Source organism: Zootoca vivipara, chromosome 2 (genome assembly GCF_965207765.1).
Source record: "Zootoca vivipara chromosome 2, rZooViv2.hap1.1, whole genome shotgun sequence".
NCBI classification, from domain to species: domain Eukaryota; kingdom Metazoa; phylum Chordata; class Lepidosauria; order Squamata; family Lacertidae; genus Zootoca; species Zootoca vivipara.
Window position 1 is genome coordinate 114,194,129 of NC_142584.1, and position 13,962 is coordinate 114,208,090.

The 13,962-nt window shown below is 46.1% G+C and overlaps 1 protein-coding gene across 16 annotated transcripts in view; it reads right to left on the bottom strand.

Moving 5' to 3' along the window:
* Nucleotides 1-3,314: 3,314 nt before the first annotated feature.
* LOC118080234 (uncharacterized) overlaps nucleotides 3,315-13,962 on the bottom strand; it is a 29,916-nt gene continuing 19,268 nt past the window's right edge. For 10 of the 16 annotated variants that reach the window (XM_088663680.1, XM_088663686.1, XM_088663679.1 and 7 more), the window contains exons 9-12: nucleotides 8,221-10,404; nucleotides 7,275-7,336; nucleotides 6,078-6,151; nucleotides 3,315-4,509 (exon numbers count right to left, since the gene is read on the bottom strand). In XM_088663680.1, coding sequence (XP_088519806.1) covers nucleotides 6,107-6,151; nucleotides 7,275-7,336; nucleotides 8,221-10,404 — 2,291 coding nt within the window. In that variant the 3' untranslated portion in view covers nucleotides 3,315-4,509; nucleotides 6,078-6,106. The remainder of the gene's footprint in view (nucleotides 4,510-6,077; nucleotides 6,152-7,274; nucleotides 7,337-8,220; nucleotides 10,405-13,962) is intronic. The other 6 variants (XM_088663684.1, XM_088663692.1, XM_088663688.1 and 3 more) reach the window with 1 other exon arrangement.

Genomic DNA, 13,962 nt, shown 5'->3' on the forward strand with positions numbered 1-13,962 from the left:
CCTCTCCTCCTGAAGAGACCCTCTAGGAATGCAGCACTCGGTCAGATTAACCCTTAACATGTTAGGAGGGTGGGAACCCACCACCCTGGAAAAGTGGCATCTGACTTTTTTTTGCCTTTTAAGTTTACAAGAAACATTTTTATAAAAAAAAATGGGAAAGGCTATTAAAAACTCAGAGAGCGGAAGTTTAGGATTTGCAGTCAGACTCAGGTGTGTGAAAAAGGTAATTGAAACCATATTCAATAACAGCGCAATCCTTTGCACAAAAAGGAATGGTGGGTGATTCAATCAGGCCAGGCAAAATGACATGCTGTTTGGCAGAGAGCCCATCGCGAAATTATACAGTGGAAGATATGGAAGCTTCCATGCTAAGAGCAGCTGGTCCGTTTAGCTCAGTACTGTAATGTGAGCTGCCCAGGATTTCATAGAAGAGGAATCTCTCAGCTGTGCCTAGGGATGGCAGGATTTGAACCTGGAACCTTCCGCAGGCAAGGCAAATATTGCACCACTGCAATGCGGTCCACTACTTACATAAGGGGGCACAGGAAACTGGCTTCTTCTGAATCAGACCATCGTCTATCTAGCTCAGTATTGTCTGCACTGACTTGCAGCAGCTGTCCAGGATTTCAAACCGTTTCTCTCCCAGCCCTGCCTGGAGAAGCCACAGGATTGAACCTTCGGCACACCAAACAGATGTTCTACCACGGAGGCAAACCCATTTCTCTAGCCATCATTTAATTTCACTATTTAATCTCAGAAACAGACCCCATTTTCATGTAGAGAACAGTCAGAAATGGCTAGCCACAATATTTAGCTGATTATTTTATTATGCGCACTTGTTTTTAAAGTCTATTGCATCTGTGCATTCTCGTGTCTATTTTATACAATTTCACAGTCCACTTAGAGGTTATTTTTTTAAAGGTAGTATAGAAGTAAAATTAAAATCAAGCTAGATGCTGATCAGGCAAATTAATAGGATGGCAGAGTTGGAAGAGGGCCAAAGAGTCATCTAGCCTAACCTCTGCAATGCAGGAATCTTTTGCCCAACGTGGGCCTCAAATCCACAACCCTGAGATTAAGAGTCTCATGCTCTATTGACTGACATATCCCAGCAGTTTTATGGAGGATCAGGCTACCTGTGACTACTTTCTAGTACTCCAGTGGCTATGCTCTTATCTCCATTGTCGGAGGGCGTAAAGATCTGAATTGCAGTCGCTGGCAGTCCCAAGTAGTTAAGAGTGCTGTTGAGCTCATGCCCTGCATATGGGGCCAGTTGCCTCATTTTGCCTAACAGTAGGGCCGGCCCTAAAGCCAATTCAGTCTGCTAGCCCAGTTGGGACCAGCTCCAGGTGGTGGAGCAGAGGGAGCCAGCAATATACCTTTGGTTTCCCCCTTTAGCACAATCCTTTCCCCCTGGAATGGGTTGGGGGGGGGGGGGCAAAAGGCAGTTGCCTCACTCTTCTTAATGGTAGTGCCAGCCTTTGCCCAGTCTCCAAAGATGGCACCAGGTCTGAGGTGCAAAGTGCCCTCTGGTAGGCCGGCTTCTGTTTCGGGAGCTGGGAACCCGCGGCCCTTCAGTTGTTGCTGAACTACAATTCCCATCATCCCTGGCCATTGACCATCCTTGTTGGGACCAATGGGAGTTGTAGTTCAGCAACATCCTGAGGGCCAAACGTTCCCCACACCTGCCCCACGGTGATGAGCCTCTGGGGGCTTAGTTGACAAACAACAGTGTTGTGAACCTTTCCCAAAATCTCCTGGAATGGCACCGTGTCAGAGGCTCTGTGGAACATTAAATGACAGTTCCTCAAGTTAACTGCCCAGCAGTTACTGACATGCTGGAAATATTATATCTTCCTCGTCTCGGCCTGCCTGAACCTCAGGTAGCCAAGGGTGTGCAACAGGTAGCTGTGTCTTCTACTTAAAAATAACAACTGAAATTTGGAATACTGAGTACCAGTTCTGGTCAACTCTCCTCAAAAAGGATATTGCAGTGTTGGAAAAGTTCAGAAAAGGGCAGCCCAACTGATTGATTAATAATTATTTCATTTCTATACCGGTTAATATATTAAAAGTATCTCTGATCAGCATACAGAAAACTGAAGCAACAACAGACAATGATCAAGGAGGTGGGGCAACTCCCCTATGAAGAAACGTTGCAGCATTTGAGACCGTTTAGAGAAAAGACAATGAAGAAGGTGGCATGACAGAAGTTTATAAAATTATATGTTGCACGGACAGGGTAGAGAGAGAAAAAATATTTATTTTCTCTTTTATTTTTACAAAGTAATAATCCTAAATACGCAAGAATAAAAATATGCACCCCACCACCAAAACCATTCCATTGTAACCATCCAACCTCCCAAAATTCCAACACCTCTTGTGCTAGTTTGATCCCTTTACATTTTAACAGTGCATATTCTACAAACACCTTCCGTATCTCAAAATAATTTCTCCTGCGTATTCCCCGACTTACCTTAATGGCACGTGTTAATTTATCATTAATAGCTATATCCCACACCTCTTTATATACCATTCTTCCATTGTATCTTCTGCTTGCCCCTTCCACTCCCTGGCTATAATAATTTGTGCAGCTGTCAATAAATTTGTGAGCTAGCCCTTCATGGCCTGCGAACCTTCCACCCCATCGTAAATTGATAATGATACTAAACACTCTGCCAAAAATTGAACGGATTTACACCTCCACCACACGTGAACAGAATCCCCTGTTTCCTGGCATCCCCTCCAACACCGAATATTCCTTGTTTATTTGATTTAATCTGACTGGTATTAAATACCATCTCCAAAGAAGAAAATACAGTTATAAAAGAGGAAACCAGTGATATTTGTAAAATATTAGTAGAAATGGAGGATCAATTAAAAGAGGTGTGGGAAAAGGAGACAACAGGGCAGATAGATAGTCAAAGCTGGGGGGAAATATGGGAGAATCGTACGTTGAAAATGTTGTCTATACAGTATTAAGAATAATTGTGCTCGGCTCCTGTTTGGGGGTTTCTCACAGACATCTGGTTGGCCATTGCGAGTCTCTCACTCTATGCTTCCTCAAAGCACTGCTGCCCAAAATACGGCTGCACTCTGCCCCCCTTGGGCCCTCTATAAAGCACCCTAGATTCGGCACATCTCACACCATACCAGTTTAGAAAATGGGAACCCGGTTTAGAAAATGTCACCTGTCCCATCCTGCTAACACTCACTAGGGGAGAGAGCGGAAGGTGGCGAGGGAAAGCACACTGAAAAATATATAGAAAGAAGCAGGCAACTTCCCCCACCCCCGGGGGGAAAAATATCAGCGATTGTACAGGTAATGTAGCTTTATTTAGTCAGCGATTCAAAATAATCTCTTACCGATATACAAAAATAATTAGAAGCACTTGGAGCAGTGTCTCTAGAGCATGACTACAAAGCAGGGTTGTTGTTTTTTTTAAAAAAAATTACAACAAGTCGAACAAGGACTGGTAAATTTGCTAGTAGAACTAGTTACATTCAAACTGGATATTATTACCGTATTATTATTTCATTTCTATACCGATTTATGTTTTTAAAGAAATGACCATGGGAGGAGGCAGAGGAACAAATAGTAGCTTGGTATAAACTGATTCAGGGGTTTCCACTTAAACCAGAGCTTTGTCTGGCTTTTAGAATAGAATCGGCTAAACGAGAGGAGAAATGTGCTGGGTAGCCTTGCCATGCCTCCACCACTACCCTGTTGCATCCTCATCCTGAGCCATGCACCTCCCTCCCCAGATACATGGGGAAGTGAAGGTCTGCAACATGAAGTCCTCTTGGTCCCAATCTAAATAATGTGAGGAGCCTCTATAGGGAAGAGAGGGGCAGCAGGGACGTGGCAGAGGCGACAGAGATATCTAGTATAACCCCACTACCCCTGCCTCCCTGCTGTGCAAGGAACATGGTTTCTAAAAGATCATTACCTTGGTATAGCCATGCAGCCATGATAAAGAGGCTGTGCCATATGAAATGGGTGGGTTGCTACAGGAGACCTCTCTCAGTGATGGGGCCCCAATCTTGGGACCTTTCGTACAAGGAGGTTCATCTGCATGCGCAGATAGGTGCATACATGTGTTTAATGTTTGTACGTTTGCATAGACATGTTTCCAATTTGGCCGTTAAAAGATGAGGAGGATATGCCCTCACCCTCAATATTTTATTCTTGCAGTCGCAACAAACAAAGGGAAGTGGAGGCTGAGGGCCTAAGATCAACCAGCCGAAGACTTACTTCATTCCAGAGTGCATGTATTTAAATTACATTATTAACAACATTTATCTATACAGTATACTGTTATATATTGCAATTTCATATATTCTGGTGCTTTTTCTCTTCTTCTTTAAAAAAAAACCCTGCACTTAACTGTAAACCACTCACAGAGGGCTTTGGGCCACAGAGCAGTATAACAAAAAACGTAATACGTAAATTAATAAAAACTTATTCTTCTTTTTTCATTTTCAGGCTGGCAATCTTGATCAAGGAACCTGAAAAAGAAAGTGAAAATTTGTTTCTAAGCTCAGGGAAACGCAGATGATTCTTCTCCCTGATACCTATTTTATCTTCACAACAAGGTTAGGATGGGGTGGGAGAAAGAGAAAAGAGAGAGAGAGAGAGAGGCTGGCCCAAAATCACCCAGTGAGAGATTTTCTATGGCGAGGTTGGCATTTGAATGTAGAGGAAGAAGAGTTTGGATTTGATATTCCGCTTTATCACTGCCCGAAGGAGTCTCAAAGCAGCTAACAGTCTCCTTTCCCTTCCTCCTCTACTACAAACACTCTGTGAGGTGAGTGAGGCTGAGAGACTTCAGAGAAGTGTGACTAGCCCAAGGCCACCCAGCAGCTGCATGTGAAGGAGCGGAGACGCGAACCCAGTTCACCAGATTACGAGCGCCAAACAGTCCCCACACCGGTCCTAAGGGGGCCTGGGTTTAATTTAACGCAGACTTTGACAACCTGGTCCCCCATGCCAGATGTTCTGGACTACTGTCAGCCACAGTCAATGCCAGGCTGAGGAAAAATGCTCTAATATGCACTGTCATAAAAATACATCAAGGTGGTATATGACATATAAAAATGGTTGGCCTCCATCTGTCTCGATGGACAATGGAGAACGCATCAGGGGGTCAAGTCAAACCACTGTGTTAGCAGCACAGAAGTGACCTCCATAGGGCACAAGCCTGGGCAGTGTGTCTGGAGGTCCTGGGCTGCCCAGATGACAACACCCCCCCCCCCAGCTTCATTGATGTGGTCCAAAGGAAAGCAGAGCAAGATGTCTGGCACCAGCTTGGCTGCAGGAATGGCCAGACGGAGGTGTACAAGGCCCATTTCAACCATTTTAGGGACTCCACTCCAGATTTGTGTAGGGTTTACTTCTTATCCTTTCCTCCTCCCGAAGATATCCCATAAGGCAGTAGAGGTTAAGAGTCAGAGTTTTTCTTCTCCTAGATGGGCTACCTTCCCAGGTGGATGAGCCCCATGTAAAATGCATATAAAAATAAAACCAGGAAAAAGCATGAAAAACAGAAACAAAACCTTAACAAGTATTGATTTGTCAAAAAGGCAGAATTTATACTGTAAAGGCCTGTTAAACAATATAGTTTTCGAAAGACCTTTGAAAAAAGGGAGGGATGGTTCTTGCTGAACGCTCTTCCGGAAGGGAGTTCCACAGGGCAAGGACCTACCCCACTGGAAGCTCAGTCCCCAGTGAAGGCCAAATGAAATCTTAGCACCATGGGGAAGCCCCATCAGAGGATCTCATAGACCAAGGTGGAGGATAAGAGCTCAGACAGCCAAGATAGCTGGGCATGATGGGAGTTGTAGTCCAAGAACATCTAGTGACCCAAGAATGAAGAACATTGGACTAATCTGATTAAACCCTCATGGATACCCCATCGGTAACAGACAAGTCAGGAATATATTTAGGGATTATCTACTCAACAACAACTAACTGTTCCAAATCTTTAAAAAGATAACTTGATCCCAGGTATTACTTATACAGTATAAAAGGAAAGATCTTGATAGTGGCTTTTGATAGGATACTGGTCTTGTCTTACCTCCGTTCCCCAGTGTAGGCAATCTGAATCTATGCGGTAGTTTGCACAAAAAATAAATCACCATCCACGCTTATCTGGAATGAAAATGAGAATGAAGAACGCTACCATCTCCCAGTCAGGCTCTTCCTGTTTTCAAAGAATAAAACTACATTCCACCCATCTTGACACAAGCAAATGTGCACATCTGCACTGCAAAAGCAGCTTCCCACACACGGGGTGGGAGGGGCAAGTGGTAAGATGCCGGAAAAGAGATTTTTTTATGTCCGAGAGAGCACCCTGCAGGCATGAACTTCCCATGTCTACTCAAAAGCAAATCCCAATGGAATTTGCTCCAAAGATACATAGGACTGAAACACTAACTGCACTTTGTAGCATCACCATGACAATTAACTACCAGGTGGGACCCAAAATTGTTCCTGATAATAAACCGCAACCTCTGAGAATTGGTGCTTGAATTTGTGGTTTCTTCCTCCCACCCCATCACTTTTTCCTTTTGTGTCATGTCTTCATACCGTAGGCCATTTTTTTGTGTTTTTCATTTACCCTTTTTCAGGGCGATGCACACCTTATGGTCTAATCAGTGGTGTGTTTACACTGCAGAGTAGCTGGTAGTGCGGGTTTTACTTCAAAATTAAAATCAAATGTTAACTGTGCTCTAGTTCCTTGTAATAAACAATACCTGTAAAGTTTTTGTACACCCATTTCACTATATGTGTTTTTATATGTACAGTGGTACCTTAGTTGTCGAATTTAATCTGTTCCTGGAGTCTGTTTGACTCCCAAAACCATTCAAAAACCAAGGAGCTTCCTGCAGTCAACTGGAAGCCGCGTCGGATGTTTAGCTTCCAAAAAACATTTGCAAACCGGAACACTCACTTCCAGGTTTGTGGTGTTCGGGAGCCAAACCGTCCGAGTACCAAAGCGTTTGACAACCAAGGTATGACTGTATTGGAAGCTGCCTAGAGTGGCTGGGGCAACCTAGCCAGGTGGGGAGGGTTTAAATAATAAAAAGATTATTATTAAATAAAACAAAGAAATAATGGCAGTCAAGCTGAAGCTGGCAAAGGAACTGTATCTACAGACACATCCCTTCATGTCACAAAGCTCGGTGGGAGGGACTTCACCATAGAGAGAAAGAAGACAGCATATTCAAAGTTTCTCTAGCGACTGAAAAAACAACAGTAATTCATTTCTTACCACAGCAGTGCTTATTGCTTCCACAGGAAATTCTGTAACTTCAACAGGTTCAGCAATCAACTCTGAAATGGACAAAGTGGTTTGGCTTGTGTCAAAACACAATTATCTAGGCAGAAGTACAGGATGGAGTAAACAGAGACTGACAATCCCTGCATCGGGGTGAATAGTCCAGCCCCCACTTCCCACTGTGGGGATTTGAGGTGGTCCATGAGGACAAAAACAGTGAAGAGGGAAAGGGAGACCAGCTTCTTCAGTCAGACATTTCACCTATCCAGTGTGTTCAGGCTGATCCATATAATATTATTGTTATGGGTTTATTATATTTCTTTAATATTATTATTATTATTATTATTGGCATTGCTGACAACCACTACTTTGAGATACTTTCTTATCAAGCAGTATATAAATGCTCTGAAATAAAAATAATAAACAAACATCCTCCCACCATTTTCTCCAAGGAGATGTAACTGGCATACAAGGTTCTCCGCCCCCCACTACAGAACAACCCTGTGAGGCAGGTTAGGATAACAGACAGTGACTGGCCCAAGGTCTCACAGTGAGCTTTGCGGCCAAAGCAGTGTTTGAATTCTGGTCTCATAGCTCCTAGCCCTCTACTTCTACTCTACCTCTACTTTTATTGATTTCTGCATTGCAGGGGGTCCCTTGCAACTCTACAATTCTATGATTATATGACAGCTTATTTGCGAAAATGTTAACTCTTCAACCAGGCCTTTGGCTGATTGACATCCAATGCCCTTTTAAAAATACATTGTGAGATGCCCTTTTAAAAATACATTGTGAAGGGGGGGGCTATTGGTTTGTTTTTGTTCTTATTTTTATTATGTGTTTTGTGTTTTTCATATTGTGCCCTGAGATCTACGGACGAAGGGCGGTATACAAATGTAATTAACGACAATCGCAATAACCTCCTCCTGCCCCTTCTCACCTGCCTGCATGATGTGCGTCCTTTCGTGCCTCCTCAGCTGCGAGCACCTGATATACCTTTTCCCGCACTGCAAGCACTCGTAGGGTTTCTCCCCCGTGTGCGTCCGCTGGTGCACGAGGAGGGACACCTTCAGCTTGAACCTCTTCCCGCAGTCCGCGCACGAGAAGGGGCTCTCTTTGCTGTGGGTGGCCTTGTGCGCCTCCAGGGAGGCTTTCTGGTTGAAGGTTTTCCCGCACTCGGGGCACGCAAAGGGCTTCTCCCCCGTGTGGATCCGCTGGTGCCGTGCCAGGTTGCTCTTGTTGTGGAAGCGCTTCCCGCACTCGGTGCACAGCGACGGCTTCTCTCCCGTGTGGACTCTCTGGTGCGTGTTGAGGGACGACTGCTGGCTGAACCTCTTCCCGCACTCGGTGCACTGGTACGGCTTCTCTCCCGTGTGCGTCCTCTGGTGCATAATGAGGTGGCATTCGGAGTGGAAGCTCTTCCCGCAGTCCAAACAGGGGTGGGACTTCTCTTTCGCGGGGGGCTTGGTGCCTGCACTGGCAGCTTCCCCGCCGTTGGCGCTTTTCTTGGGGCTTTCGCGGGGCACCTCCCCTCTGTGCATTCTCAAATGCAACAGGAACCCCCTTTTCCGCTTGAACCTTTTCCCGCAATCCGGGCAGACGTAGGGCTTCTCTTTGCTGTGGGTCGGCTCGTGTTCAATCAGGCACACCTTCTGAATGAAACTTTTCCCACATATCGGGCAGACGTACGGTTTCTCGCCGGTGTGGATTTTCATGTGCCTGATCAGGTTACCTTTGTTAGAGAACCTCCGTCCGCATACGGTACACAGGTATCTCCTCTCCCCTGTGTGGACTGTCTTGTGTTTACTGAGGGCCTGTTTTTTAATGAAATTCTTGCCACACTCGGGGCACTGGTAGGGCCTCTCCCCTGTGTGGATCCTCTTGTGAACTATGAGGGACACTCTGCTCATGAAGCTCTTCCCGCATTCCGGGCACTTGTAGGGCTTCTCCCCTGTGTGGGCTCTCTCGTGCAAAATGAAACTCCGTCGCCATCGGAAGCTTTTGCCACAGATCGAGCACTGGTAGGTCCTGTCCCCCGTGCGAATGGTCTCGTGCGTGTTCCTTTTGTGCTTCGTCAAGTTGTTTCTGTACCTGAAGCTTTTCCCGCACTCGGGGCACTGGTACGGCCTTTCGCCTGTGTGGATTCTCTCGTGTAAAACAAGGCGATGCTTCCAGTAGAAGCTTTTGTCGCAGTGTGAGCATTTGTGGGGCTTCTCTCCTTTGTGACGCTTCTCATGTCCGGTCAAGGCACATTTGGTTTTGAAGCTCTTACCACAGTCTTGGCAAAGGTAGGGTTTCTCTCCCGCATGGGTATTCTGGTGTACGACGAGAGCTGCTTTCCCGTTGTAGCGCTTGCCGCAATCTGAGCATTTGAAGGGCCTCTCGTCTGTGTGCATTCTCTGATGTTCGATGAGGGAATATTTGAAAATGAAGGTTTTGTCACAATGGGCGCACGCGTGCGGCCTCTCTCGGGTGTGAGCCCTCACCCTGTGTGCATTCAGGTATTTTTCAAGGGTGAAGCTCTGGTCGCAATCTGAGCACTTGTACAGCTTCTCGGCCGTGTGGATTCTCTTGTGTATCCTAAGCAACGATTTCTGGTTGAAGCTTTTCTCACAGACAGGGCATGTGTAGGTCTCTCCCGCATGGATTTTCTGATGTACGGCAAGGGATGTTTTCCACGGGTAACTTTTCCCACACTCGAGGCACTCGTACGGTTTCTCCCCAGTGTGGGTCCTCTGGTGTGTAGCAAGGGATGCTTCCTGACCAAAGGACTTCCCACAGTCGGAGCACTGATAGGGTTTGTCTCCCGTATGAGATCTCTCGTGTGCAATGAGGCGTGCTCGCTTGTTGAACCTTTTTTCACAAACGGAACATCCGTATCGCGTGTCTCCGGGGTGAGATCTTCGGTGTTCGAGAAGGAGTGATTTGCGGCTGAAGCTTTCCCCACACTTGGAGCAGCCAAAAGGCTTCTCCCCCATATGAGACCTCTCATGAACAGTGAGGTTCAGACCCTGCAAACCATCGCCTTCACAGTCTTCCAGTGATGTCGCACTGCTGCCTGCCCGCCCAGGTCCTTCTGCCTGACAGCTTTCATCTTCGTTCTTCTGTGCTTGGTCATTTCCTGCTGGATTAAATGAAAGAATTACAAAGAAGATGGGATGTAATCACACAAGCTAAATGAAAAACACCAAACTCCTGGGCCCAATGTTTTCTAAAATCTATATTAAGTAGGTGTTTGCCACCCATTTGCTACAAGTACAAGCAATAAGAATGACAAGCACATGTTCTCATTGAAAGAGTTTACAACATGGCAAGAAATAATAATAATTTTAATAATAATATTAATATTAATATTAATAAATTTAATATTGTTGCACTGGGCAGTTCCCAACAGAATATTAAAAAACACAATAAAACATCAAACACTAAATAATTGTGAGGAGTAACAAGTAACCAAAGAGTTAACTGTGTTCTGTATAGCACCTGACCACTGAGGAAGATATCATGTTACAGAATGTACCAGAAGTGTTTCTGTATGTTTCAGTTGGTTTCGTTTCTGCCTGGGAGACGGTCGCAAGATGTCTGCGCTCTCACCAGGTGGTTTGTTATTTTTCTCTCTAGAATAAACTTAAGTAGTTATTAGAACACTTTGGACTCTGTGTGTTCTTAAGAGGCTTTTTATCCAACGGCTATACAAGCTTTCGCTGTGTGAGAAGAAGAACTCTGCTGTGTGTGTTTTACTGCCAGCCCGGATCTACGGAAGCAGAGATGCGCTAGTGAAAGCGCGCCGGGCAAATAATTAATGGCTCCTAATTGAGTCATAAACAACTCAACGGAGCCCTATACCCGTCACAGGTTATGGGAGATAAGAGGTCCTGAACCTAATCAATCACCAAAGCAATAAAAGGTGATTGCAGCTGTAAAAGCCTTGGAGAAAGCCGGTGTACAAAGCTAGCTGGGAGAAACCTGTTGTTTTGCAGTCGGCAATTAACAGATGCACTCGCTAGCAGAAAGACCCTGTACCAGAAGGCTGGGATCCGCAGTCTACCCGGAGGAGCAACGTCAGCTATTCTGAGTGAGTACACAGACACGGATCCCGGGGGTGGACAAGATGGCGGAGCAGCTACAGGAGTCATTTGTCGTGCCGTTCCAGAGGTTGAATGGCGACAACTATGCAGAGTGGAGAGAAAGGGCCAGAATGTGGTTGCTAGGAAAGGATTTATGGGCTTGTGTGTTAAATCCTCCAACCCCTGTCGCTGATAATTCAGCAGCTGAAGCACAGAGGTTTGCAGCAGAAACCAGAAAAGACAATAAGGCTCTATGTGCCATTGCCATGAGCTGCGATGCAACGCAACTGCCCTATGTGCAAAATGCTGAAAATGCCAAGGAAGCCTGGGACAGTTTGGAAAGGGTCCATCAGAGAAAAACAGCTGGAGCTGAACTCACGATTGCTTACGTTTCTGGGCGTTTGGCGGATGAGGAACTGAGACGCCAGAAAGAATCGGCTGAGAAGGGGGGCCGTGGGCGCAGAGAAGCCAGTGGGGGTGCAGTAAAAAGCACTGAGGAATCCACTGTGAGTGCGTGCGCAACAAGGCTTTGCTATCGGTGCCAGCAGCCGGGGCACGTAGCGAGATTTTGCCCAGCTCCGGAAGCAGCCAAGGTCACTCAGCCAGGTGCCAGGCAACCCAGCGGACGTGGTCATGGGACCAGCCAGCAGCGCCGAGGCAGAGGACGTGGGAAAACTCCAGATAAGCCTGTCAGCCGTCTTTCTGCTGCCTTAGCAACGGTCAGAAACAGAGGACAGGACAGTTTCACTTTTATTATCGACTCAGGCAGCACCCATCATCTTGTACCGCCTTCAGGACAGATCCTGAACTGCAGGCCACTTGAAGATGAAAAAAGCCTGCATCTTGCTGATGGTTCTTCTGGAACAATTAAAAGCAAGGGTGTTTTTTATATGCAATGCTTAGACACTAACCTTGATGTTTATGTTGTACCAGGCATGGAGAATGGTCTTTTAAGTGTGTCTTGCTTATTGCGTGAGGGCTTTGAAATAAGTTTTGCCAATGGTGTTTGCAAAATTGCCAGAGATGGGGCTGAGCTGGTAAGCGTTACTGTTGGGTCTGATGGTCTGTTTGTCCTAGATGGGAGGGGGCAAGCAGGTGGAAGTAACACTGGTGATGCTCAGGCTAAAAGTGCCAATACCCCAAAGGGCACAGAGGGCGCTATCCATAAGGATTGTATTCATGCTTGGCACAGGAAATATTGTCATATGTCTTTTCCTTATGTAAAAAAGGCCCCTGATTTTGTCAAAGGTTGCAGGTTCAAGCCATGTCAAAAACACCTGCAATGCCGCGCATGTGCGAAAGCGAAGACGAAGAGATGCTCTTATCCTAGGTCTGAGAGGAAGAGCACAAAGCCATTTCAGTTAGTGCACTTGGATATTTCTGGGCCTATGTCAACGTTAAGTTTAGGTGGTTCAAAATATGTTTTGTGTCTTCTGGATGATTTCAGCCATTTTTCCTGGGTCATAACACTGAAAGAGAAGGGGGAGGCTGCCAGAGTGATACAGGAGTGGGTAGCCGAAGTAGAACTACAGTTCTCCGTCACTGTCCAGTGTTTCCAGAGTGACAGGGCGGGAGAGTTTTTGAGTGCAGAACTACAAGGGTTTTTCCGAAGCAAGGGAATTAGGCACAGAAAAACCGTTCCTTTTAGTCCACAGGAGAATGGTTTAGCTGAAAGGAAATTTAGAACGCTGTCTGAACTGGTAGAGGCAACGTTGTTTGATGCAGGACTACCCCAGAAGTTTTGGGGGGAATGCTATAAATTTGTGAATTATTGTTCATATCGCGCTTTTAATTCAGTTGTGGACAACACACCCTACTACATGTTGTATGGCAAAGTTCCGAAGGTGCACTATTTCAGAACTTTTGGGTGTGAGGCTTGGGTTCTAATTCCAAAGCAGAAGCGCAGAAAGGGTGGATCAAGATCCAGAAAAATGATCTTCTGTGGTTACGAACCAAACTCAAAGGCTTGGAGGTTTGTACCAGCAGAGGGGGACCAAACCCGCGTTCACATTAGCAGGAGTGCTACGTTCTGTGAACAAGAGGGCTGGAGACGCATTCATGCTAACCCCGAAGTTCTTCTTGACTGGTCTTCAGGTTTTGACCAGGAAGAGGAAACTCAGGTGGATGATGCTGGAGTTCTAAGTGCTGCAGGACCAGATCCAGGTCAGGCAGCTGGTCCAAGTGGTGTAGCTCCTAGGGAAGTGAAGCAAGTAGTCAGAAGCGCACCGACTTCACCCCAGGTCAAGCCTGGGAAGTACAGCAAACGTGGTAGGTCACCCACTTCACCCAAAGCAAGCCCAGAGGGGGCTGCAAAGCGTAGTAAGTCTCTTGACAGTGCTGCTAGTCCGAGAGAGACACAGTCAGAGACAAGCAGTTCGGATTTAGAGGGGGAAGATGTGGGACCAAGGCGTTCAAAACGCACCACGAAAGGTAAACCACCTGAAAGGTTTTCAGCTGTCAGTGTATGGGCGAACCTAGCAGTGTGTGAGCCTGAAAGCTTTGAAGAAGTGCAACAGTTGTCAGTGGAGGAAGCTAGTAAGTGGAAAGTTGCAATGGAGAAAGAGTTGAATTCCATGCAATCTCTTGGTGTGTATAGCCTAACACAGTTGCCAGAA